We start from the raw sequence: 25150 nt of genomic DNA, 5'->3' as shown, positions 1-25150 counted from the left end.
ATGGATTGCAAATATGGTCTAATAATATAAGCTTTCTGAGCATTAACAAATTAGGAGAGATTTTTTTGAAGGAGGACGTTATTTCTGCTAAAGAGAAACAACCTCACTTTTGGGTTGTTTTTAAAGCAGACCTCTTTTTCTTTGAGAATGAAATGGAGGAATAATGACAGCTTCTGTCTATAGTTTCTGACTACCTAACTACATAATGCTAATCCATAGAGTTATTAAATAATTCTGTTTAGATAAATTGGTTCTGTCTTTAGCAATTTAGAACAATCTTCTGTTCAGTAAGAACGTATTAAAATAATTGCCTGCTTTTTATTTTTCAGCAGTATTCAACTGTCAGGAATGGCATAAGAAGAAGAGGTATTTTGTCAAAATGGCTTGATTTCCTGTAGTTAAATCAATAGAGTAAATGCAATTATGGTTGTATATAGTTTTCCAGATAATGATAGTGATTAAAGGCAGAACATCTCTTGACAATGTTTGCAAACAATCTGGTCAAAGAGAATGTTGTCCCAAAATGCTGATTCACCCAAATACAGTTGTAGAAACAACTGTATTGTACAAAGTTCTCTTAATGCAAGGCAGCACCCCAGAGTCATGCCCTGGGATAGAGCTTCCAGAGCCAGCCCCATGGAGGCTCAAGAGCACAGAGCCTGGAGCTTGTCATCCTTCAAGGGGCTGCTCTCCTGCTGAATGGCTGGATCCCAAGGATGCTGACCATAATCAGTGCTGTCAAAACATTCATTGTAAGTGGAAACGTGCATCTTTTCCCTCTTTGAATTCTGCGTGCAAAATGAGTCTTGCTGACTGTTTTTTTTCTCACTTCTTGACTTCAGCACAGCCAGAGCTAAATCAAAATGGAATGTGTATGAGTAAAAAGCAGGTCCTCCAGAGTCTTGCTGTGCTGCTCTGGAGTTTGAATGAGATGAGAAGGGATGCAGTGTTGAAGAGGCTGTAGTGCGATGGGGGTCAGCCTCTTCTCCCAGGTAGCAGCGATAGGATGTGAGAGGTAATGGCTTTAGGTTGTGCCAGGGGAGGTTGAAGTTGGACGTTAGGAAACATTTCATCTCCCAAAGAGAGCTGAGGTGCTGGCACAGGGTGCCCAGGGAGGAGGCACCGTTCCTGAAGGTGTTCCAGAAACGTGGAGATGTGATACCTAGGGATATGGTTAGTGGGCATGGTGGGGGTGGGTTGACAGTTGGTACATGATCTTTGTGATCTTTTTCAGTCTTAATCGTTCTGTGATTCTGTGATGACTTTGCTGTGTCACACCACGTCTACCATGGGCACAGCTGCCTCAAATGCAGTCCCATTGCAATAGCATTGTAGCTCACAACTGTGGTTGCAACAGCAGCTGTGCATGGGAATTCATGGGGAACGTTTCACACATGGGAAACCTGTGTCTCTGAGGGAAGTTTCCAAGGTTCTGTCATCATTTTGCATGTCTGAACAGCAGTGAAGGAGCATCCTTTTATAATCAAATAAGCTTCTGAGAAAAAAAAGTGTAGCTACCTGGGTTACATGGAAAAGAACAAGGGGTTGAAAACTCTCTGTAACGATACGTGGGTGAAACTTTGTGCTGAAAATTCAAATTGCAGTTCTTCATATTTTTGTTCTGCTTTTCAGTTTCTAAAAATCTGTTTAAAGATTAACTTGTTGATCTCTTAGAAGAGAAAGATGTTTTAATGAAGTCAGCCAAACTTTTTAGAAAGTAGTTTTCAACAATTCTGATATTTATTTAGCAAAAGCATTTCAGTTCATTTATTTAAACCGGTCTGTTTCTTGATCAGGTATATGGTGTAAGAAGTCTTTCTCTCTAACAAATGCACTGTTAATATTTAGTTTGCTTGTACTGGTTGAGCTAAAACATGGAAGAAAACAGAGATGGGAATGAAACCAGACCACTGTGCTGGGTGCTCAGGGCTTGTGTCTGAAATGGTAGCATTTCCCATTTCTTCTGCCTGGCTGGGGCTCCACTCATGATCTCCCTTGACAAAATCAGTGCACTGATACGAAGCATCACGTACAGCAGCTGTAGCTTCAGCTCAGCAGCACAGCTGTGCCCTGACATACAGGGCACTTCCTGGGATGCTTTGCATTGTGCTGAGGGGTTACAACCTTCCTTTGCTCCCTGTCACTTGCTCTGCACGCTGTGTGGATCCTGTTGTACTATTGACATCCTGGCACGAGCAAAAGGAATCAGAACGATATGTGAGATAGCTTCAGGACAGTAAAAATTGGGTAGAATTGCTCCATTCTTTGTCATTGTCACTGTCCCAATTTGTGAGAAGAGGGATCTGGATGTGGAAAACAGAGGAGACAACAGCATGGAGTAGAGTGATTATGTTTTACTTCCGTATCAGATGGCTGTGGATGGAGTAGGTTAGCAGAGAGAAAGATGATGGCAGGACAGTATCAAATATAAATGAAATATGTGTCGAGAGAGATGGAAGTAAAAGCAATGGATGTAGAGAAAGAAGTGGTGTCAGGAGGAAAAGAGGACATAAAAGTGCTTAAGGGAAGGAAACAGCAAACAAAAAATTGGAACGTATTATATTTTTATTTTCTTTTTCTGCTCGTGAGCTTCTACCTAATAAAAGGCTCTATAATAGTGATGGATTTGTAAGCTCCAGTGTCATTGCCCTCACTTCTCCCCAAAGCCATCTGGAGGCTGTCTGTAGCCAGCCCATGGAAAAGTATGAATTGCAGCGAAGAAATTCTGCCTGGCAGAAAGAGGGATAGGTAATCAATTCCCCTTCCTACCAGGCAAGGCTGCTCCACTCCCATCACATTCGCTGTCTGCAGGAAGCCAGCACAGACAGTACCGGGGGAGGAGCACAGTGATAGCGGGGATTACAAATCAATCCTGCCCGCTGTGCCTGCTGCCTGCTGTTGACAGGCAACACTGGTCTTATATCTGATAATTCAGTCCGTTTTGAGGATGAATGAGAAACTAGGGGGGCTTTTTGAGTTTCAGTGCTGATGTCCACGTGAAGGGTTCGTGAGCTGCCCAGGGCATGCGTTTAAGAGGAGCTGGTGTTTCTCCCAGCTTGCATCTTCTCAAACTTTCTCTTCTTTGCGTATCCGAGGAGCTGGGCAGGCAGCATTTTGAGGAGACACACACAGTGTCTGCTCAGAAGTATGAACAGAGCAGGCTAAAAGCTGCTTGTGATGAGGAAGGGCAGTGGTGGATGTGAGGAGGAGCTTTCTCAGCAGTGCTATCCTAAACCAGGTTGTAGGAGAAGAAAAAACAGCCCCAGAGCTAAATAGGTCTGGGGCAGAGTGCCCAGAGCACTGGCAGCATGCAGGAGTGAGCTTTTCCTTCCTCCTTTGAGAACCATGTGCCAGGAGAAGGCCTGCCACACCTGATGCTGAGGAGGACAAAATTCCAGGTAGGAGCATTGTCCTGGCATCCTCCATACAGCATTCTGAGGTGGGATGAAGGCATTTAGCAGATAGTACAGAGCTGCATTGCTCCATCGTAGGCAGAAGGGTGCTGGGAGAAGATCGTCCCATGCTGCATCCCTGTGCTCCTGCTGGGGATACGGAGGGAATAAATAAAAATGTAAAAGAGGAATTACTAAAACTGTCCCTTGATAACTAAATGGTTGATCATAAATTGGAGTGTCTATGCAAATGAAGTAAATAATTAAAAACTCCAAGAACAGCACTGACTAGGTGGTTGATGGCTGGCAATTATAAAAGCTGAATTTTTAATATGCATACATCTAAGGAGCCAGTAAAAATTAGCTCCTAGACTAATGGACTTGCCTTTCTTCCAAGGCAGAATTTTAATGAGAGCATTATTTATAGCAGAGCCCAAGAACAAGCGTTTTCTTGCTTAGTCTCATTTCTTCTTTGATGACACTTTATTCATTAACCTCTGAACTTCTTTAGAGAAGAATAATGCCCTACACAGGAGGAAGGCAAAGGTCATTTTGACCCCCCCCAAAATTAGTCCCAGGTCATATATTGTTAGGAGAGTTGCTTCTGCTAACAAATAATATTTATAAAACCCCACTGGTGATATGTCCTCATTTCATGCTGCGTTCTGAGTCATTCATTTGCAGTTCAGTTCCCTGAAGAGAAACTGTGCATGATGCGATACCTCACTGTGCTTCTTGTGCCACCCTGTTTGGGATGCACGCCTGTGTTGGAGCTGGGGGGCTGCTGGACCTCTTACTCTTAGAACTGTATAATCACCAAGGTTGGAGAAGACCTCCAAGATCACCCAATCCAACCGTCCACCTACCACCAATATTTTCCCACTAAACCACATCCCTCAGTACAGCATCTAAGACACCTGTCTTTAAAAATGATGTCTTCTGACAAGAAAGCTTTCAGTTGTACTTAATCATTCATTAAACAAAACCATGCATTTGAGGATGCTGAGCTGCAAGAAGTATAAGCCAAGAGTCACGTGGATTGCTCGGTCTGTCTGAGAAGTGGATTTCAGTGTAGTTTTGCCCAGTGCTGCTTAAGAACACAGCGTTGGGGTTCTTCCAGCAGCTTTCAGGGCTACGTTCCAGCACGCTTCCTCTTCTTCACACTGCAAAATGGACTCATTCCATTGTCAGTGGAGAGTGAAGGCTTCGGCAGCATGAAGTGCTGTGTAAGTAGCAGCTTTTATTTATGGCAATTCTCATCTTCTTGCAACTTGGCCCCTCAATGATTGAACGTTGAGAGGATCGCTCTGTATGAAGTGGCATTTAATTTGGTAGGTGCCTGAACGTTGTTATGGAGCAGGATTGTTGATGTGCATGTCTACTGCGGATAATTCTTTTTCCAAATTAATTTTTAAAACTCTCTGGTTTTTGACAGTAATATCCACTCTCTGAGATATCTCTCCGTGTCCTAGGATGTTATCAGATTTGTGTCTGACTCAGGTACTCTTTCATCTTCTTGAGTGTACGTGGCAGCACTCGGAGATAGAAAAGAGCCTGGAGGTGTTAACTTTCCATCACTGAAGCTGCTGGCAAGGCTTGAGACACTGGGGCCAAGGCTTCAGCAGGATACAAAAGTATATGGGCATTTGTATACGTAGTGAGAGTGTACAATGAGAACACAAACCGAAATCCATGGACAACATGAGCACTCATTCCATGGGCTGAACTTGCAGAAGTAGGCAGTTTCTTGTGCTGCCGGATTGGCACAGCGTCATCCCCTCCAAGCCTCCCACACCCATCACAGGTTGCCTTTATTTCCAGCCTCTTTCCCCTGCTCTTGTGTTTGCAGATATCTCCTGTAAAACAAATATATTTTCAAAGTGCTACTTCGTAAATTCAAGCTTGCATAGGCTCTTTGGAGGTCCTGGCTATTTTATCTAATGAAAGCTAAGCAGGAAAGTGCCACCACCTATCATTACAGTTACCAATGATCTTCAGAGAACTAAGCTTTGTAGGTGCTCCCTTCCATGGGTGGTTAGCTCAGGTTCTTGTGGCTGTGCTCCAAATGCAAGTTTCTCTCTGAAGTCCTCCCGTGCACAGGGCGGTCAGGGCATTGGGTGAAAGCCACTCCAATCCCATTTAAAGTGGAAGTGTTGCAGGTTGTGTAAGAAATTCCTTTATATTCATTTTGTCCTGGAAGACTCGTTGACTCATTGACTGTTATAACTGCACATCCTTGTTTGTTTGTTTTGACTTCTTATGACTTATTTACTTAGAAATACCTAATCTACCACAGTCAAGTAGAAGTAGGAAGCTTTTCTTCTATCTTCAACCAGCCCAAGGTTACTAGAACAGCTGTGTTGGGAAATTATTCTTACAAGAGCTAAATTGCAGCTGCCCCTCTGCCACTGCTTCCCAAAGCACGTTCATGGGTGCTTTGAGTTTTAATATTCCTTCTTCAAAAGCCAAAACTTAGCCTCTTGTTTTCTCCCGTGCTGCTTTGTATTCCTTCCCACCACTCCTCCCATTGCACTACTGGAGACTGTTCTCTTATTTGCTTCAATCTGGAATTTCCAAGGGCTTTGCTATAATGCTGTGGCTTCTCTGTGCGAGAGAGCTGCCATTCCCAGGGAGTGGGAGGCAGGGAGACAAGAAGTCCCAATATCAGCTGCTGACTGGCAATGTGTTTTGAAGCGATCTGTTCAATCACTGCACTGAACAAGGGCAGATTTTCATCAAAAGAAGCTCCCGGAGGGGTTATATACTTGGAAGGAAAATGCATTAATTAAAGCACTCTGAAAAATAGTGGCTGAAGAAAAGCATACCATTTCAGCTAGATCTTATGCTACGCTGAGTGCTTTTTTGACCTTCATCTCCAAATGGTAAATGGAAGGGTGGTTTTGAAAGCCTTTGTGTGTTCTAGTGGCACAACTCGATTGTTTCCTCTGCCGTTCCTCCTAGGAAAAAAAAAATAGAAAAGCAGGAAAAATATGTTACTGTTACTATATTTGTAGCTGAAGCTGTTTAGGGGCCCAGGCAGACTAACATTAACAAATGATGATAATTAGGCTTGATTTGCATATTAAAATGGTCTTAATTAAGCACTGATTCTGTAAACGTTTAAAGGCTGTAATCGATCTTTTGCAGGCTCTCCTGGTTATTTATATGATCTAATAAAGGCGAGAGGCTTTGTTAATGAGACCTCTATTTCCTAACTTGTATGTGTCAATGAGATTATTTCACCGACAATTACAGAGCAGACTGCTGCTAATAACTCACAAAAAAACGAAGGCTGCAGTTCTTTTGTCTGGGGCTACATCCGTGGTGCCACTCTCATGGCTGCATGTGTGGATACATGGATGTGTTTTCTGAGATAGAGGCTCCTTGTCACGGCCATTTTTGGTGAAAAAATTCCTGGGAAGGTATTTCATGGGGAGAATTTTGTTAATGTAAAAAGAAGCCCATGGTTCCTGTGAGCTGCTAAATAATGGGTCTTACATTTATAGAATGTGGAGCTTAGTCATGATACGTTTGGTCAGAGAGATAATCCCAGCACTATAGTAGGCTGAACTTTGTAAGGACTTTTCTAACATACAACTATACTGTAATTTCAGAAGGTATCTTTGGAAAGACCACCAGATGTACGATTTCAGTCCGTCTGCTATCTTTTGCCACAAGGTGAGCACCTTGGGAAAACAGTGCGAAAAGAGAGGAGCATCTCTCTCTTATCAGATGTTAAATGGTCTTCCTTTTTCTTCCCAGTAACCTCATTAGTGAAAGAAAAAAATCATTCTGGAGAAAGCACTCCTACTAGTTTGGGTTTATTTTTCTTTCTTTCCCCCAAATTTTATTATTTCTCTTCTTGTTATATCTAGCTGTGCATTCATTTATAACTTATTTTGACATTGGCTTTGTCACAGCATGTTTCCAAGTAAAGATCTTCTGCCTTCAGCCCTCTGCATGTGCTTCTTTGAAGGTGACAGAAATGGTTGCACGCTCTGTCATCCTGTACATTCCATCACCAGCTCTTGTATTAAAAATACAGTTATTTGTGTTTCATTTAAGTTATTAAGTTTATTGGGACACATTAATAGGCTTAGTAACGTTAAACCAATTGAGTGTATTTTTTAATGAAAAGACTTAAGATAATTCTTCTGTTGAAAGATTAATGGGCTGCATTGAACAGGTGGGACTTGCTAAATCAGTGGTTTGCCTAATTCCTCTCCCTTGAGGCTGAATACAGGTTTCCAGAGGGAGCAGTGCCATGGTGAGAGAGCAAAGCTGGTAATGCTTACACTGTGATTCAGAGAGGTGCTTTAATGGGACTGCTCTCATGAGCTTTTTAAAACAGAAGTTTTGTGATATTTTATTGACTTATTTTTCCAGTGAATAACTTCCTCAGTTGGTTCTCTGCTCTGGCATCTTGTCTCTCAGGTCAGCAGTTCCCAACGTGGCAGTAGTTGGAAACTGCACTGTGGTGAGAAAGGGGTGTTTGTTCCCTTCCCATTCGGACTGGAGTTGCTTTGCAGAGACGCCTACTCTTGGGAGCTAATCTACCCAATTGCGTCCATGAGTGGAAAACATGGAGATCAGAGAGAAGCCTGACTTGCAGAGTACTACTCAGCAACTGCAGCTTACTGAAAAAGCACTGTAGACACGCTCTGTTAACTTCACCCTTTTCTCTGTTTCTTGTTTTGGTGTTTTTCTCCGAGTTAAGTTTGGGTGAGTTGCGTTTGATGCGTAATGAGTGCCAGAACAAAATCTGCAGCGCTAACACAAGAGGCTTACAAATTCCTTTGTACCAATGAAAGTAAGTGCTCTCCGAGTGACTCAGACGAGTGATAGCTTTGATCCCATTGACTCACTCTGGATTTATACTGACTGTGAGATGAAGATCTTCCACAGCCTTGCTTTCCCTTCTCTTCTTTTAGGACCACCTCATTTATCTTACTTAATAACCTATGTTGTGTATATAACTGCTTTTTCTTCTGTACTGTCTTTTTCAGTTAAAAACACTCAATTGTTCCTTTCTTTTCTGTGGAAAATAACTGATCTTCTGGTGTGAAGTCACAGCAGGCAACAGTTTGGCATTTGGACCAAAATGGTGTGTATGGTACCATATACCCCTAAAATCCTTCACGCGGATGCTCAGCTTCCCATCCTCAGATGAGATCAGAGGGTAGTGCCCTGTATTGCTCTCTTCAATGGCTGTTCTGTACAGTGTTTTACAGAGGCTAATGGGAAGACCAGGTGAAGAAACAGTTGCTGACCTGGGGCACTGCAGTCAGCTGTAGGAGATGTGGGTTCTGGTGCAGGAGCCGTGTGAAGCTGTCCTTGATGTGGACAAATTCCAGCCTCTGTGCAGCCCTCCTGCAGCCTGGGCAATGCTGTCTTCTGGACAGAGGACAAATGAAATCTTGCTAAGCAGGAAACCTAAAATTCAAGCTCTCTACCTTTACAACTGAGAAGGAAGAGAGGTTTCCCGTGTAGCCCGCTGACTGTTTCTTATATATAAATTAACTTATGATTCACTGTTCTTCTTTCCTGTCATTTCATTTTCACAGCCAGCATAAAATCATTTTATATTTTTTTCTGTGCTTTCACTGCGCTCTGAACTTAACTGGTTACGTTCCACCATCACCCTCTGCTAGTTTACAGTTCATCTTTGTGATCCTTTTTAGGTTAAAACAACAGAACTCATAGTAGTCAGCGTTAGACAGTGCTGCTGGGTTTCTGTCATTCATGTATTACTCTCCTGAAAACGTTTTTTCTATTCCCTGGGATACCTGAATACAGAGTTAATTTCATGTAAAATATGGTTAAAAAAATGAGTCTAGTAATTGCAGCAAGGACAAAGGCCTTGTTCTGCACTGTGAAATCAGCAGCTTGTGAATGTCAGTGTTCAGGACACCCCTGGCCGCCGCTGCTCCTGCAGTGACACCGGGCAGGAGCAGTGCCATCACCAAATTTGGCTCTTCTGGAGGTGACAGGGTGATATATGGCCACCTGCCTTATGAATCCTTATTAAGATGCTGCAGCTCCTGTGACTGAAGCCACCTGCCAATATCAACCCTGGAAATAATACACAGGTCTGCTTTTAGTGAAAGAATTTCAATATCTTTCAGGTTGTTTTTTTTTTCCCTATTTATTTTCTTCTAAAGGAATGATGGGGCCAGGGAAGAGCTTTGTCCTTCCCTTGTCCCTGGTTGCTGTCATGACTGCAGTGGAGCCTTGCCCACTTGAGGTCTCTATAAGCAGAGATGACTTTTCTGTCTTCGCAGAAGCAGGTACAGGAGAGCATTTCCTTCCTAGGAAACCTTTTTCCTTCCTTCTGTAGTTAGAAGGTGAACTTCTCCTGCAGGAGTTCAGTGAGGAGAGAATCCCACATGGCCATGTCTATTTAAATTTTGCCTGTGGTTACGGGTTTCAGCAGAGTGCAGTACAAAAATCTGAGTGTCAGTAGAAGACAGAAAGATAATTCGCTTTCATCTCAAGAACAAAGCTGAACAGAGAAGCCTTTTTCAACTTTTTTAATTCATGAAACATTTATCTTAGAGTCAGGTTATGTTATGCTGGCAAGAATCCCACCTGTCAGCATTTCCACCGTAAACCCCCGTTTCTAATGTTTTTAGGGAGCAGTCTTAAAGGTTGCCTTTGAGCAGGTTTAGCATACAAGTTCTTGGCCTAGAAACATACTTTTCTTCCCAGTTAAGCAAAAGGAATATGACTGCATGCTCGGCACAGAGGACACATTCACGCTGCATTCAGGTGAACGTTGGGATGCAGGAACGTGAGAATTCAGGAGCTTCTCAGTAAGATTCATTTACCTTTTTCTATATTTTAACAGCCAGTATTGCTAACAGAAGAGGGGGGAAGATGGTCTGTGAGGAAAAGCCCAGCATTAGGGTTAGCTGGCAGAGCTCCTGGAGCGTTACCAAGCAGCTTTCTCATGTTTTTATAATTCCCCAAATGAAAGCTGTTGTGTAAGTGCATGCATTTTAAAGAGAATCAAAATTCTCTTGTGTTTCTTTAGAAAGATGTACTGAATTACTGGGGAAAAAAGTGGGGCTGTCTGTGAGAGAGGGAGATCAGCATAAGAATAGCAAGTAGCTCAGCAGCTGAAGTGTTTAGACTTTGATTTACTCACCTGCACCTGCGAATCCTTGTGTAATAAAGCACACAAACTGTAGTTGCAGGTTAATTTTTCCCCTCACATACTGGATTACAGAATGTCTGAGTAATCCACTGGCTTTTCCCTTACCCTCTAACATCAAGAAACAGTCTTCTCTGCATGATTTTCCCCCCAGGCTCTATTCCAAGCTAGGAGAACAGAAGCAAACCTTGTGCTGAAGGTCCCATGTTTGAGCTAATAGAGTAAAACCCGCAGTGACAGCTGGTAAAATTGCTTTGCTTGTTTGTTCACTGCTTACTGTACACATACTGTGCATCATGTGCTCCTAAAAGTCCTTGGCAGAGGTGTTTTGGGGTGGATGCCTTTTAGTCTTCCCTGATGCGCTCCAGGTGGGGCAGGATGGGGGCATAAGATGAGGAGAGCAGACCTCACCTTGCTGAAGGCAGCTGATGGGGTATGCATGTGGACCCTTGGCTATATTCAGCAAGAGAGACTGAGAGTACCTTCCCCGATGAGACAGTAGCCAGTGCATGTGGTACAATTAGGGCTTGTGGAATGATCTTCCTAGGCTTTGCTTTATTTGACTTCCTGAAAACCTTTTAGTTGTGTAAGATCAGAAGTTTAACTCAAGACATCGTCGTTGCACTCCTCTCCCTTCAGGATTAGTACGTTTCTTGAGAAAACTGATTAGTTAGATTTTATCAACTAATAAAGAGTGTGTGGTGACCTGTTCCACTGTTCAGTTTGAGCACCTCTTAGTTAAGTCTAACTGGACCACAGAATTGCAAGTAGGCCTTTCATCTGAGTACTGCTTACATTTAACCATATGCTCAGATATTCTTTCCTAAAGGCTTCTATCATATCAAGCTAATAATTACCTATTGCATATCTTATGTTATACTCTGTTTAACTGAATGGACCTGTTGATTTTTGAACTTGACAAAGTAAGTTTGTTCTTGGCAGATTTTCTTGTCTATTGGAGCATTCAAACTCCAAGAGCATACATCAGAGTTTGAAAAACACAAGCTGCTCTTCAGTGATACTCCACACATTTGGGGTGTGTTTAGTTTTCTCCAAAAGTCCTTCACTTACTGTTGGTAAGGTGTTGTGGTTGGTTGCTCGTTTGTTCCGTTAAACCAGTAATTAAAATTACTATAGGAATAGTCAACTGTTGTATTGAATCAGTGGTTCATCTTAGTTCTGCTGATGCAAAGAAACTGTAGAATATAACTCGTAATTATCTCCCGCCTCTCTTGTCTTTGCCCTGCTATTTGTGTACCTATATGGACATGGTAGGGTGGATTTGCAACAGAATTTCACTATCGATCCAGAACTCTCAGGCTTTTATCCTTTGAAAGTAAGAACAAAAAATCATTTGAATTTAGGTTCCTTGCTTAATCACTTCTGCCTCAGGCTTACTGCTCACAGATCCACAGTGCCAAAGGGTCAGTGTGCTTTTTTGGTACAATGCTGGATCGCATTGAAAAAAATAGAAATGTTTTTGTTCTCTAGCTGAAGTCCTTTAGATAACTCCATCCAAAGCAAGACAATTAATATCTGTGTTCAGTGGAAGCTGAGAGGTTGATATGCTTCACAAAATAATGCCAGGGTATTTCTAACTGGTGATTCTAATGTTAATTTCTGGGTTTCAAAATGGAAAATTACATGTGTTTGTGCATGTCTGAATAGTCATCTAAAAAAAAACCACAATGCAGAACCCTTCATATTTTGTTTTCTTTGAATGTTGCTATTATCTGTGTATTTTCTGCAGAGGAAGAATGTATGGTTATTAATGTAATCGGGCAGTAGCTTAAGGAGTGAATAGAACTGAGATTTCTTCCATTAATGTTTCAATCAAGACCCGATGACTCAGTTAATAATAATGCATTCTCCGTAATTTACTGGCCTTTCCAACAGCTAGGGTGTCAGATTCAAGGAGACTGGATAGACTCTGGAGGTTAAATGTGGGCAAAATGTGCCCTAGTACAGCTGCAGAGCCCTTCTCCAACATTTTGAAGTTTCTTCTGCTCTCAGGGGTAGCGGTCCCTCAAGGCTCGAGGGCAGCTGCAGAGGTATGTCATTCCCCTAACTGACAACAGCTCCCCAGCACAAACATTAAGATAAGCTCCTCCTTTCTCCTCTGCTCTTTGCCTCTCAGTGTGCTTCCTAGGCAAGTCTTGAACCTTGGACATGTGCAGTTCAATGGTAAATAAGGGGAAACTCAAATTTTCAGGTGGTGGTAAAGGAAACGCGAGCTGTGCCTTCAATAGAAATAAAGCAGTGCTTTGGAAATTAAGTTTCAGCAGCAGCACTGAAAAACACTTCACAGAACAGTTCCCTTTGTATAGCTTTTTTTATTATTATCACTATTATTAAAATCCTTTTCAGGCAGTTTACGCTGAGTTGGCTGACAGAAGGGAAAACAGGAAGTTCCCATTCATTGTGCAGCACAGCATCCGTGTGCTTTTTCATCCCTTTTGTTGGTGATGGTGTGCTTGCCTGCCTTCGTGGAAAGGCTGCTGTGTATATATTGGTATTTCAGAGCGTCTGGTGGTAAATACCACGTCCTGCTGAGCAACGCACTTATCGTGCAGGCATTATTTTTTACACACAAAACATGTGCTGATGTTTGGGCTGAGTGCACTGCTATTGCTGCTGATTTTATGTACTGGAAATTTTTTCTTGCTTTCCTGTCCACGTGTGCTTGGGTATAGCTGTCTCCGCTTATGTTACTTTTATTGAGTTTAATTGATCTGTAGTATCTCGGGAATTTTGTGCGATCACATTTCCATTCCAGCAGTGAATTTATAATGGGATACTAATTAATCAGATTGTCTTTTTATCAGGGTATGTAGGCTTGGATTTATAATTTAGAACCACTTAAATAAGCAAGCTGTGGGGAATCTGTGTTTTTTTTTTTTACCTGCAATTCTGTCAAAAACTGTGAAGGCAAAGAATTGCACTCGCAACCTTTTTGTGCTGGAAGTTGATGATGTGCTTGCTCTTTTGAAGATACTGGGTTGCTTCAATAGTCCAGAGCCTTTCTTGTTGTCCTGTTCTTTACTGTTATGCTGATCTCTTGGTCTGATCTCAGCGGTGGATGTGGCCATGAAGAGGAGACTGCTTAAGGAGAAGTGACAAGGAAGAAGTGAAAAAAATGGGGACGTATGTTGGAGTAGCCTGGTGTCGTCTGAACAAAATGAATTCTGTGAAGCTTTTGGTGCTGTGCTTTATCCTAGTGCCATATAAATGCAACTGGAAAGAGTCACCTTGATCTCCAAATTGGGGCCCCATGCAGGAGGTCATTCATTTCCAGACTTGCCAGGCTCCTGCTTACATTGGGTGAAGTTTTCTTCTCCCGCTGCTTGAGGTTGAGGAGAGTTTTCCCATCTCACAGTTCTACAGCTGCCCTCCAGTTTCCAAGTGTAGTTTATCTGCAGGTAATGACTACCTCTGCGTTCCTGTGTCAGTACTGCTCGTCAGCTTCTGTAGCTCTTTTTCCTCTTTGCTCTTAGAGCAGATACATTTACAGCAGCCATCAAATACCCTTTAACAGTAGTTCTGTTGACTGAATTCCCCCAGTTGGTCGGAGTTGTAGTGTGAGCTACAGGATATTACTAGGTAGTGTCCCTCCAGAATTGCTCAGTGCTGCAATCTCAATAACTCCTCTCATGGAAGGACTTGCTGCAAACAGTAGGAATATACTGGTTAAACACGTTCGTAGCAATGTAGGAAGCTTTCTCAACAAAAAAAGAGATTTCAGATATCTCAGAGTAGGAGAGTGGTTTGTTTTTTGTTGTTTGAATTGTTTTGGTGGGTTTGTGTTCATTTTTAGAACAGGCAAAATAGAAATGGAAGGAATCAGATGTGTAAGTTGTAAAGCATGGCTGAGATGCAATGAACCTCCAGTGGTATTTTTGTTGCCATTACCCATTAAGCCAGTGATATTTATGAAAACAAAGAAATGCACTATTTTGCTTCCTCTGTCACGAAGGATTTTTTGAGCATGGTATATTGTGGTTGGGTACCTGCTGCACTGGGAGAACAATTCAGGTATCAGTGATGACATCTGACATATGTTCCTGCAGTATGTAGGTCGCTTACAGCCTAATGTGGAGGATGACAAAAGGTAATTAATTTTGATTTCATGCTTGTGATTCCTTGAGGAAAACTTTAATGGTGTGTGTGGAGCATCAAGAAACACGTACTGAATAACTGCCTAAGAGCAAGGCTCGGTCTTTTGGAAGCAGTGATTACACTTTCCAATTCAAACCCTCCTGCTCGGTAGGTGTAATTTCTTTCATGATGTTTGAATGCACCTTTTCTAGGAGCAATTACACGAAGTAGGGAGATGCATCTTAAGTGATTGTGAGAAATGTATCACTCTTCTGGCAACTGGGCTCTGTTTTTAGCACGCAGAATGCCTTCTATTGCAGACAGCCATAAAATAAGGTCTTTGTATTTATGAGGATGTAGAATAACTGATATCACTCTTAACTAACTTGCTTTCTTTATGTTTAACTCTTAGGGTCTCCGTGTTTGTACGTTCTATGGTCACCTGCATTCCTGCAATCATGCTACGTTCAGCCTGGAGGTAAGTTCTGTGCACCAATGTTTATTTATTGATTTATTTTAATTATTGCCACCACGTTCCTTACTCTGGTAAATACCATCACACGCTTTGCTGAAGGGGACAGCCCTGCAGCTGAATTGAACTTCTGGAGTGCTTTGTTGCAGCACATACCTCCCAGCCAGGGCAGAGTTTCAGAGACCTTTAAATGAAGCTGCCCCTCCTCGTGCCTAGCTCCACGTTCCTTTCATCACTGCGAGATAATCTAAGCCATTCTCCTTTGCCATTGTCATTTAGTTACTTAACGTAAATGAAATTTGCTGGGGTTTTTTTGTGGGTTTTTTTTTTTTTGGATGGTTAACATTATAGCTGTTGCCTGTAGTGGGCTGTTTTGGGTGGGGTTGTTGACATGCTGTGATCTAAATGCCTGCAAACTTTGCAAGGTGAGTTGTTTTTTTCAGGAATGTTTCTTAGAAGTCATCTGAAATATTCAGCAATCAAGGCATTTGCAGTTTATGATTCCTCTAGCTCTCTTTGCCCATGCTGCTCTTAAAACCAGCGTGGAAATGATGAGGCATATGCTGCTTTCTGCCACCACTTGAACTCTTCTCTCTGAGGAACTGGCTCTTTTGTCATCTTACCTGAAAAGCACCTCATCAGCGTTCCTGCTCCCTGTGCTCTCACTGCTAGTGTTTTATTACAAGCATAGCAAGGTACCAGTTTTCAGCTGTAGGAGATCCTGAATATTCTCTTGTGCAGTATCCACTTCTGCCATACCATCCACTTATGACAACTGTATATGTTTTTAGGGCAAACCCTAGGGGTTGCTATAACAGTAAGTGTGAGATAAGCTTATTTCAAGGAGGTGAATAGAGATCCCCAAGGTGTCTTAATTGCTTTTCTGCCTGTATGTTTGACGAGCTCAGCCTACCTCTCAGTATTTTGGAACATGGTAGTGCAGTAAAAATAGTATTTAACACTAGGAAGGATTTTGAGGGAAAGCTTCACTGTACCTGGTAAAAATATAGCACTGTCTCTAACCTGAGAATTTGCAAAGAGCCTCGTGCTTGAATGCAACTTGCAATGATTAACAGGAAGCTGGAGGGCTGTGCACTGATAATCTTCCAGCTAAGCATGTTATTTTAGTGAAGAATATTATAGTTGGCATTAACCTTAGTCTAAAATCATTGGTTGACATTCTCAATGATTGAATTAGTAAAAATGGAAACATCCAGAGCAGCGTTCGTTAAATTGAGTGAGGAATATAATTTCAGGAGCTGTAATTGCAGTTATACAAATTAACCCTGTATGTACAAAAAAACTACTGAAAGGACTGAGTGGTTGGTCCTGAGTTGCACAACTTAGAGTTGTGACAGTGGTTTGCTAGCAAAGAAAGTTCTGTATTTCAACCTCATGTAGCACCAAGGAGCTGTTTTCTTCTCCTCTCTTGGTTGCCCGCCAACAGAATGAAAATATTCCACCCTAAGCAAGTTGAATAAGACCCTTGGGTGACAAAGTTTTTGTTGAAACGTGAATGTTTTTTGAAGGGAAAAAAGTTTTTGATAGAAACATTAACATTCTCAACGGTGTTTTTATCAAAAAGATTTTGGAGATCGACCATGAAACAATGGGACAGAGGTGCAGCATCACTTCCAGAGTGGTCAGAGTGGTCACCTGACCAAAGCTTTGCAGCCAGGCAAGGATTTATTGGAAAGATCTGATTTCTTCAGTCTGAAATGGCAGAACTGAAGGCTGATTTCTGACAGCATGCTGCCTGACTCTTGTTTGTTTGTTTGGGCACAGGACCCAAAGCAGCTCCCATGCTCTGTTGTAAGTCCTGTCTGCAGGGTGGGATTCTGGAGGAGCAGTGCTGTAATGGGGGAACAGCCCAAAGTTTCCCTTCCTTATCAGGATAGAAGTCTGCCCAAGTAGGCTCCTAAGTGGTCTCTTCAGTAGGCTTGTGATAGCTGTGGCTGAGGCTGCTGTGTGCCCAAAGGAGTTCTGAAGGACCGTGAAATGCTCATTACACAGTGTGCTGTACAGAGAATGCAGGAACAGAGAGCACATTTTCTAGTTAGATCTGAGAGCTAACCCAGGCAGCGTGTCCAAAAACGGAGGGATATTTTAGGAGAAGAGTACTTTGTGAGGAAAAAGTAAAAATGAATGATGCCTTTATACAGATTGAACAAATCCTCATTAAACTCCCTAAATTGTAAGTTATTTACTGTACTAAGTGAACGGTTTTTTTGTTAGTGTACAGTGTTTAATAGCATTTGGACTCTGTGATTAGTGATATTTCTGTAGAAATGGTGTGCCATGTGGCGCTGAAAATGCACAGCCATTCGTTGGGAGCTGCCTTGTTGTGCTCTCAGAGAGACTGGCTTGAGCACCTCTCCTTGAGTGGATGCTCTGCTCTGCCTTCTGATGTTGTAGTTGGATTAGGTATTAAAAAGCAGACTGGTTCTGTGCCTGTCAAAAGTTTGGGAAAATTGGAGCAAAATCCCCGCAGCTGCTTTTGAACTGATGTAGAAAATTGTTTCTTTCCTTAATTTTACAGTCCCTTTTGCTCCCATGTAGCTATCACACAGAGAAAATTGTTTCAGGTATTTCTTTTTCACTAGAGGCTAAGCCTTTGGGTGGAAATGTGCACGTGTGGTGGTGGGAAGGATGTATTCTTCAGAGGCTACTGTACATGTTCAGCTTCTCTTCAAAGTCTCTGAGTGCACTCAAAGATGTATATACCTTATACATGTGAAAGTACCTTGCCTGGGAAACCAAAGATGCTCTCTTCAGGGATGTCCAACTGAGACGGCGCTGTAGAGGTAATTTCCCTGGTTTTGGAACATTACAGGAGTTGTGATAGGATGAGAGGGAATGGCTTTAAGTTGTGCCAGGGGAAATTCAGGCAGGACGTTAGGAAATACTTCTGAAAGAGTGGTCAGGCACTGGGCTGCCCAGGGAGGTGGTGGAGTCACTGACCCTGGAGGTATTCAAGGAACATTCAGACGTTGTGTTGAGGAACGTGGTTTAGTGAGAACGATTGGTGATAGGTGGGCAGCTGGACTGGATGATCTTGTAGGTCTTTTCCAATCTTGGTGATTGTATGATTCTACAAATTCCAGCTGACCTCAGGTAGTTATTGGCTTCCATAAGGCTGCCTAAACACAGGCTTGAAATGGGCAGAAGGTGCTGGAGGAACTTCACTGCTGTATCCAGAGGTTGCAGTGGGGACATCCGTGTCAGCCCTGGCCATCCTCTCTCATGCCTGTTATGGAGGATATTAATACCTATCTGTGTAACTCAAGCAAAGATGAAAATTCAAAGCATTAGTGGTTTTGTATTAGTACAGGTTTTTAATCAAGAAATAGGGGAAAGCAATGCAGTTTCATACAATAGATTCCTTACAAGAAATGATGACCTGTTCCCAAATGTTGCCCAACCTTTTCTGCTGGGTAACAGAAAATCTAAGCGTGGCCTGAAGAGCATTGGAAGTCAAAGTTTTGCACACACTTCACACAGCATTTTCCCAGCTTGGCATATCTAATCACCATATGCTAACGGAATACAAAGAATATAGATGCTTGGTTGAATCGTTACCATTTCAAACTAGAACAGAATTCACTCCCCATTGTGCATATACCTATACACTCATGTTGAGATCAGAGTACAGTTATCGTGCTCTTATGTTTGTATCTGTTTGCTATACTGTGTTTGTGTGATGCTTATGGGTTAAGAAATCATTACAGAGGTTACCAAGATTCCGTGCAACAAAACCAACATTGAAGTTACAGGTTGTATTAGGAAAACCTTCAAGACTATAAAAATATGCTTGATGGCGACTGCCTGATTTTACCTCCTCAAGCCAAAATGCAAAGAGCATTTATCTCATTCTGCCATTGATTTACTGAAGGACAAATAATGTCAGACAGTTTTTAAATAAAAACAAAATTTCAATTTTGTTTACCTCTTCAGCAGTCCAGTTTGATGTCAGCTACCATTTAGCTGGGCCAATAATACTGATACCTGATGTCAGTTCTTATTCATTACTGCACCAAAATGATGCAAAAGTCTGATCTTTCTGATGTTTCTATGGATGGCCACATAAAGCCAGGGATGTCTGACTGCATCTTAGACACAAACAAGAAAAGAACAGAATGCAGAATGGAAAAAGTATCCGCTCTTATTGTTATTTATGTATTCAGAGTGTTCACTTCTTTGCATAAACTCAAAGCCAGTTACTTACAAAGGTTACCTAGTAATATCAAACGTGTTCAATTATACATGCAAAAGGGCTAATGGGTTCTTCCTCTAGTTTATTTCTGTCTCCATGCATAAGGAATATAATTACAAAACTGAATTACATTTTAAATACAGATTTTGGTATCATTAGTTAACCATTTTCAGCCCATTGAAAGTTGTGAGAAGTAAAACAAAGAGAAGAGGAAGAAGGAATCTGTCTGTGTGTCATAGCAGGAGACAAAATCTGCATCAGAATGCTCAATTTTTCTGTTGGCAATAATCTCTTTCTGCTAATAGTGAAACTCAAACTCAGAAAACTGTCCTAAAATACACTTCCAATCCACTCTCTGAAATATTCATGTTGCTCCCTATTTTTGGAAGTGATTTTCCTGGAATCCAATCTTCCCTTGGCTGGGCGTTCCATTTAATCACTTCCCATCATCACTGATGCAGTTGCTGTTGGCAGATCCCTCCAGCTAGCAAGTACATGCCTGTGGTTCCCACTGCCTGTAGACCAGGAAGGATCTGAAAAGCACCCCAGAAGGCTCAGGTGGGTCCGTCTTTAGCTGGATTGGTGTAACTATTCTTGCTGTCTGCCTCTGAGACAAGATTCTTAATACACGAGGTTGGATAAACGAGCAGGAATATCTCTACCAAGTACCAAATGTACCCCAGTTGTTTCTCTAGGGAAGCAACAGTATGTGTGCACTTACCTGACTGTGCTACATGGCACTGTGTCTCTGTCTCCCACAGAACAGAAGCAGTTTGCTAACAGAGGTGCAGCACACCTCGGTGTGTCAGTGACAGAGCAGTCCTCATTCTGGCACACACAGCAGATGATGCTGCCCGAGAGACCTTTACTGCCAGGGTTATAACACACCAATTCTTTCTGCCACAACACTTCTCCTCCTCTCTCCTGCTGCAGGATTCACGCCTTCCGTTTGCCACGGGGTTGGCTTTGCTTTTAAACCCTTGATTTGGTGCTCCTCATCCCTGCACTGGCACTGCGGCAGGTTGTGAAGCATCCCATTACATTCAGCAAAACAAACCCGCAGAAGCTTTGACAGGGAGAGACTTGCTTTCATTCTGATGGGGTCAACCTGCTGGAAGGGGCAAGATTTCTAGTGATGGTCAGTGGGACCTCTGCACTCCAGTAGTTACCCCACGTAGGGGTGGGGCAGGATGAGAGATGTGGAGCAGGCAGGGAAGGTCTTGCTGCTTGGGCCTGCCAAATTCATTTGCACCATGGCTAATGCTTATCTGGCTTGATCCCTGAGCAAGACAATCCAGCCATTAATTATTGCTAAGTAAGATTTTTTTCCACAGTCTAATATTCGTAGGACAAAGACTTTAAACTGAAAGAGGGGAGATTTAGGTTAGATGTTAGGAAAAAATCTCTGTACCCAGGGGGCGGTGAGGCCCTGGCACTGCTGCCCAGAGAGCTGTGGGTGCTCCATCCCTGGAGGGGTTGAAGGCCAGCTAGGATGGGGCCCTGGGCAGCCTGAGCTGGTGGGGGCAACCAGCCCATGGCAGGGGGTTGGAACTGGGTGTGCTTTAAGGTCCCTTCCAACCCAAACCATTCTGTGATTCTGTAGGCGCATTTACTCAAACTTCACACTAGATTTACAGAATGCTGTGAAATATTTTGGAGTGTTTTAGGTTTGGACTTTTAAAAAAGCTGAACATTTCCTTTGCTGGGTATAAAAGTGCACCTAGCCTGGTGTCACTTCTTAAATCAGTGATGGCTTATGCTCTTGGATGCCTCCTTTTTGGAGCCTCCTAGGCTTTGTGGTTGGGAGATGCACAGACATTTGGATTGCAGACAACTCTGATGTCTGAAGCAAGAAGCATGGCATCATATTTGAATTGCATTGACTTAATTTGATTCTGAGCAACTTAAAAAAGCAAAAGCAAAAATGAAAAACACGCTGTATGCCTCAGGTGAAATTTAGTCCTTGAAAAGATCCTCCTGAGAAACAGCTAATGAATTGACTGTGTGGGAGTTTCTCTTTTGCTTTCAGACTTCAAATTTTCAAATACAAATATACTGTTATGTCCACTTGCTTGTAAGTGTAATTGAAAGGAAAAGAGATTATCTCCCTTAATGTGATTTTGTCTGCGGAATTTGGTGTTGTGCAGTGAATGTGACCCTCAGAGTATCCAATCCCAGAAGCAAACGCTGCTTAGCATGCAGAGGTGTGAGCGGTGTGGGAGATCTGCCCTTCTTTCTCAGAGGAGAAGTATTCGTTTGTGTGTCCTAAGTTGCAACTGCAGGAATCAGAACTGTTAAAAATGGCATCTCCTGGCCTAGGCCCAGCTTGGCCAACCTCCCTGTGCCAGATTTACGCTGTGGATTCTGGGCCCCAGCCTAATTCATTTTTCATTTTAACAGCTGTTCTTTAAACATGTCGTTTTACAACATAAACAAAATCGGAGTACCGGGATCCATCCAGGCTTCTTAAAATTGGATTTCCCACCTGAATTACAGTCAAACTTGCCTTTGTGTATACCATGTTTCACAGGAAACACTATTTTAAAATACATGAGGAGGCAGGCTTATGTCCCTGAGTTTTGTCGCGTAACTCCATCGTGTGACATTTTTTTTCTCAGAAAATTGTGAGATTTAAGCTGTTGTTACCACTGGCTTGGATCCGAGTGACAGCAAGTGCTTAGGGCTCAACTGTGAGGCTGCCTGGCCTGCATCTGCTCACCTGCAGCCCACTGACTTGGCTGTGGATGGGCTCCCACTGCACTAGCCCCCTATCCTGGCAGGAGTGCTGCTGTCGGTATGCTTTTGCGTTGGTGCACGCAGAGTGCTTGTAGTTCTTCCAACATAAAGCACATTTACACAAAGTTAATTAAGCAAAATGTGATTTGGAGAAGTGTTTGCATTCAGTAAGAGGGCTCTTGAGCCACTTACATCGAGCTGTGGCCAGAGGGAAGCAGGGTGCTCAGAGCAGTGCTGTGCACCTGGTTTGCTGCATAGCAGAGCTGGGTTTGACTGCATTTAGGCAAGAATGAGAGGAGGGCCAAAACTGGAAAGACCTCTTTGTTCTGAAGATGCAATTAATCTGGAGTTGAATAAATATCACTGTTAGAAGGTACTTGAATAATGATTTAATCTGAAAATAATTGAGAATGCAAAGCTGAAAGCAGGGAGCAGAATGCAGATTGTTCTGTCTTGGTATTTCGCTGATAGTTTTTGTGAGGAAGATCTCGAACCAGTGGGATGAAATTAGTTGAACTGGTCATGCTTTTGGCTTTGAATATTTTTGAAACAGGGAGAAACATTCCATTCATGCTCTCATAGGAGTATAGAGTTGGGCAAACATCAGTGAATGCATTTATAAAGTGTTGATATTTCTTCCTTGTGCATTTAGTTTCCCTTCCAAAACGCTCAGAGACATTATAGTCAAATATCAGGTTGAGCTTCTTCACATTACACATTCCTTCAATAATTTGTTTTAAAAAGCACACGCAGTTTACTCATACGTGTTTTTTCCTACTTAGTTGTTCTCTTTTGTAAAATGGCCTACGGTTTACAGTTTCAACAATAGCTCTGTTGGCACTAACTCTAATGTATATATTTATGAAAGCATATAGCACTTCTGTATGTTCACATTACTGCAGCAAATCCTACCCCATTTTTGAAAATTAACTGATTTATGTTTGAATGACAGCAAAATCCCTGCTCAAGAACATGGCACGCCTTCAGAATTGTGCTGCATATTGCTTTCAGGAGTGTCTAATCAGGTAATGATGTCACCTAGCTTCAGTTCAGTCATGTTGGCTCTCAGAAGAGCAAGCAAAGCCAGTAATGGCAATTATCATTCATCTTCTCCTCTCACTGCTCAGTTCCCAGAATTCAAAGGCCCTTCTTTGATGGTTAAAAAAGAAAAACAAAATTGATTATTTTAAACCTCTCTGTAAAAGATATTGCTCTCTTTGCAGTGCTGTTTCAAGTGCAGTGTCAACGATGGCTAGCAGTAACTCTGCAGGGAGTGCAGTGATCTTGGGTTTCGTATGTAAATTTATGCAAAGGACTTCTGCAAGCCTGGCATGTATTGCTCTCCTCAAACACCACAATGCACTTCACACAACTTGATGTGGCAAAGAGAAGAGAGATTCCCTCTGTTTCACACAGCAAGAGGAAAGCCTGCAGAGTGCATGTAAACAAGCAAGAGACCCATGATCCATCATTACTTTTAAAGGTGGCAGAAATGGAGATTCTGCTGCAGCAAAGCTCTGCCATCATCTTTGATTCTTTTCAATGGAACTCCTTTGTTGAACAGAAGGAGTGTTCTTCATGGATCTCTGCATGCTCTGAAAGGATAAAGTTAATAATCTAGAAATAATGGCACTTCAGGGATATATTCTTCACCATATCACAAAATCATCGCTGAGATAAAGAGAATGGGATAAACATTTCTACTGTGATATCTTTAAGCTCTTTAGTGTGCTGTGGCCCACATACCTGGTCATTAATCAGCACACACATCTCATCCACGTCTTTTTTCCCAGTCCCAGCATATTTGTTTTTCCACTTTCCAATAACAACTGGCTTTGGTTGCTGCTCACATGGAGCAGACATATCAGTGTGCCTCTCCACTTTCCTCTAAGAGTTTTCCCTCCTGCTCCTAGGTGCTGCCTGGTTGTTCACATGCTGTGTTATTTGCACTGACAGAGCTCGTCCCTTGATCAGAGCCCTCTCTCCCTGCAGCTCCTGAAGGTCAGGAGAGCCAGCAAAAGGATCTGTGCCAGGACAAGAACCATCCCTCCTCCCACAGACAGAAAATACCAGTTGTGCTGAGAGATAGCAATCTCCCTCGGGTTAGTAGGGTAGGTGCTGAGACTGCCTTGTAAGTGAGCTTGAAAGAGAGCTTGGACCAAATTCTTGTAGTTACGAATCCATAATGGTTTTTAATAATAGATATTGTCTTTTATCAAATGCTTGCAGAACTGTATTCGTGAGGGAGGTTGCACTTGCCCTAGAGCGTGCACAGTCAATGCACTCGAAACTTATATATCAGGCCATAATATTATGAGAAAAAAAAACAGCCCAGTAAATTCTTACAGTGAGTGGTAGGAATTTTAAGTCATTTGTACAGTGCAAAATGAGGGGTTGTCCGTTGACAACTGCTAATAAAGTTGGAGAAACCAACTGTGAAGCTCTCAGAAACGACTCTTTCTGCATCTGTATCAACTCCCCTCTCTTCCAGAAGAGCTCCTCTCACCAATTGATACCTATTAGATTTAGGGAAAAAAACCAAAAGCCAAAGGAAGTGGGTACCAGCCCCTAGTTGCCTGAACTCTAGATGTGTATTTTCTGTAGCTTCCATAAAACATATATGGTTACTTTGATATGATACGAAATCAAAACTGTAAAGGAAAAAGCAGATAGGGAGGTACTGGCACTGTCTGTAACCTCTGAGCTTGATGAAAATAACTATTAATACTGCCTCACTGTCAAACTGGTAATGTAGTTCTGTAGTTTTACCAAGCTGAGCAACTCTGTGTCTTTCTAAGAAGACTCTATTTTCATCTGCAACCCGTGATTTAAACCTGATGCTCCAAAAAATGAGTGGTGATTGATTAGTCATCAGTCTATAATGGAACACATTTGCCTTTTTTTCTCCATCTGTATGATACTTTGCGTAGTTCATTTGACTTAATAGGACACCAAGTCTTTCTCCTTGTTAAAGCAGCAGCACATTCATCCACCCCTGCTTGGATTCCCTTGGGATTCTCCTGGCTTGGCTCCCTGCAGCTCAGAAAGCCTGGATCGAGCCTGTGAGATGGGATGGCTCAGACACAGGA

At 42.4% G+C, this 25150-nt stretch overlaps 1 protein-coding gene across 1 annotated transcript in view; it reads left to right on the top strand.

Annotated features, from left to right (window-relative positions):
* Window positions 1–25150, top strand: part of SPAG16 (sperm associated antigen 16) — a 337389-nt gene that overhangs the window by 217331 nt on the left and 94908 nt on the right. The window contains 1 exon segment of the mRNA XM_065750928.1: window positions 15053–15118. Within this exon segment, the coding sequence (XP_065607000.1) occupies window positions 15053–15118 (66 nt within the window).

This window comes from Cyrtonyx montezumae, unplaced genomic scaffold, assembly GCF_038088225.1.
Source record: "Cyrtonyx montezumae isolate F1298 unplaced genomic scaffold, pur_monq_1.0 scaffold_7, whole genome shotgun sequence".
NCBI lineage: Eukaryota > Metazoa > Chordata > Aves > Galliformes > Odontophoridae > Cyrtonyx > Cyrtonyx montezumae.
The sequence above is the reverse complement of the archived record's forward strand: the minus strand, read 5'-3'. Positions and strand labels throughout refer to the sequence as shown.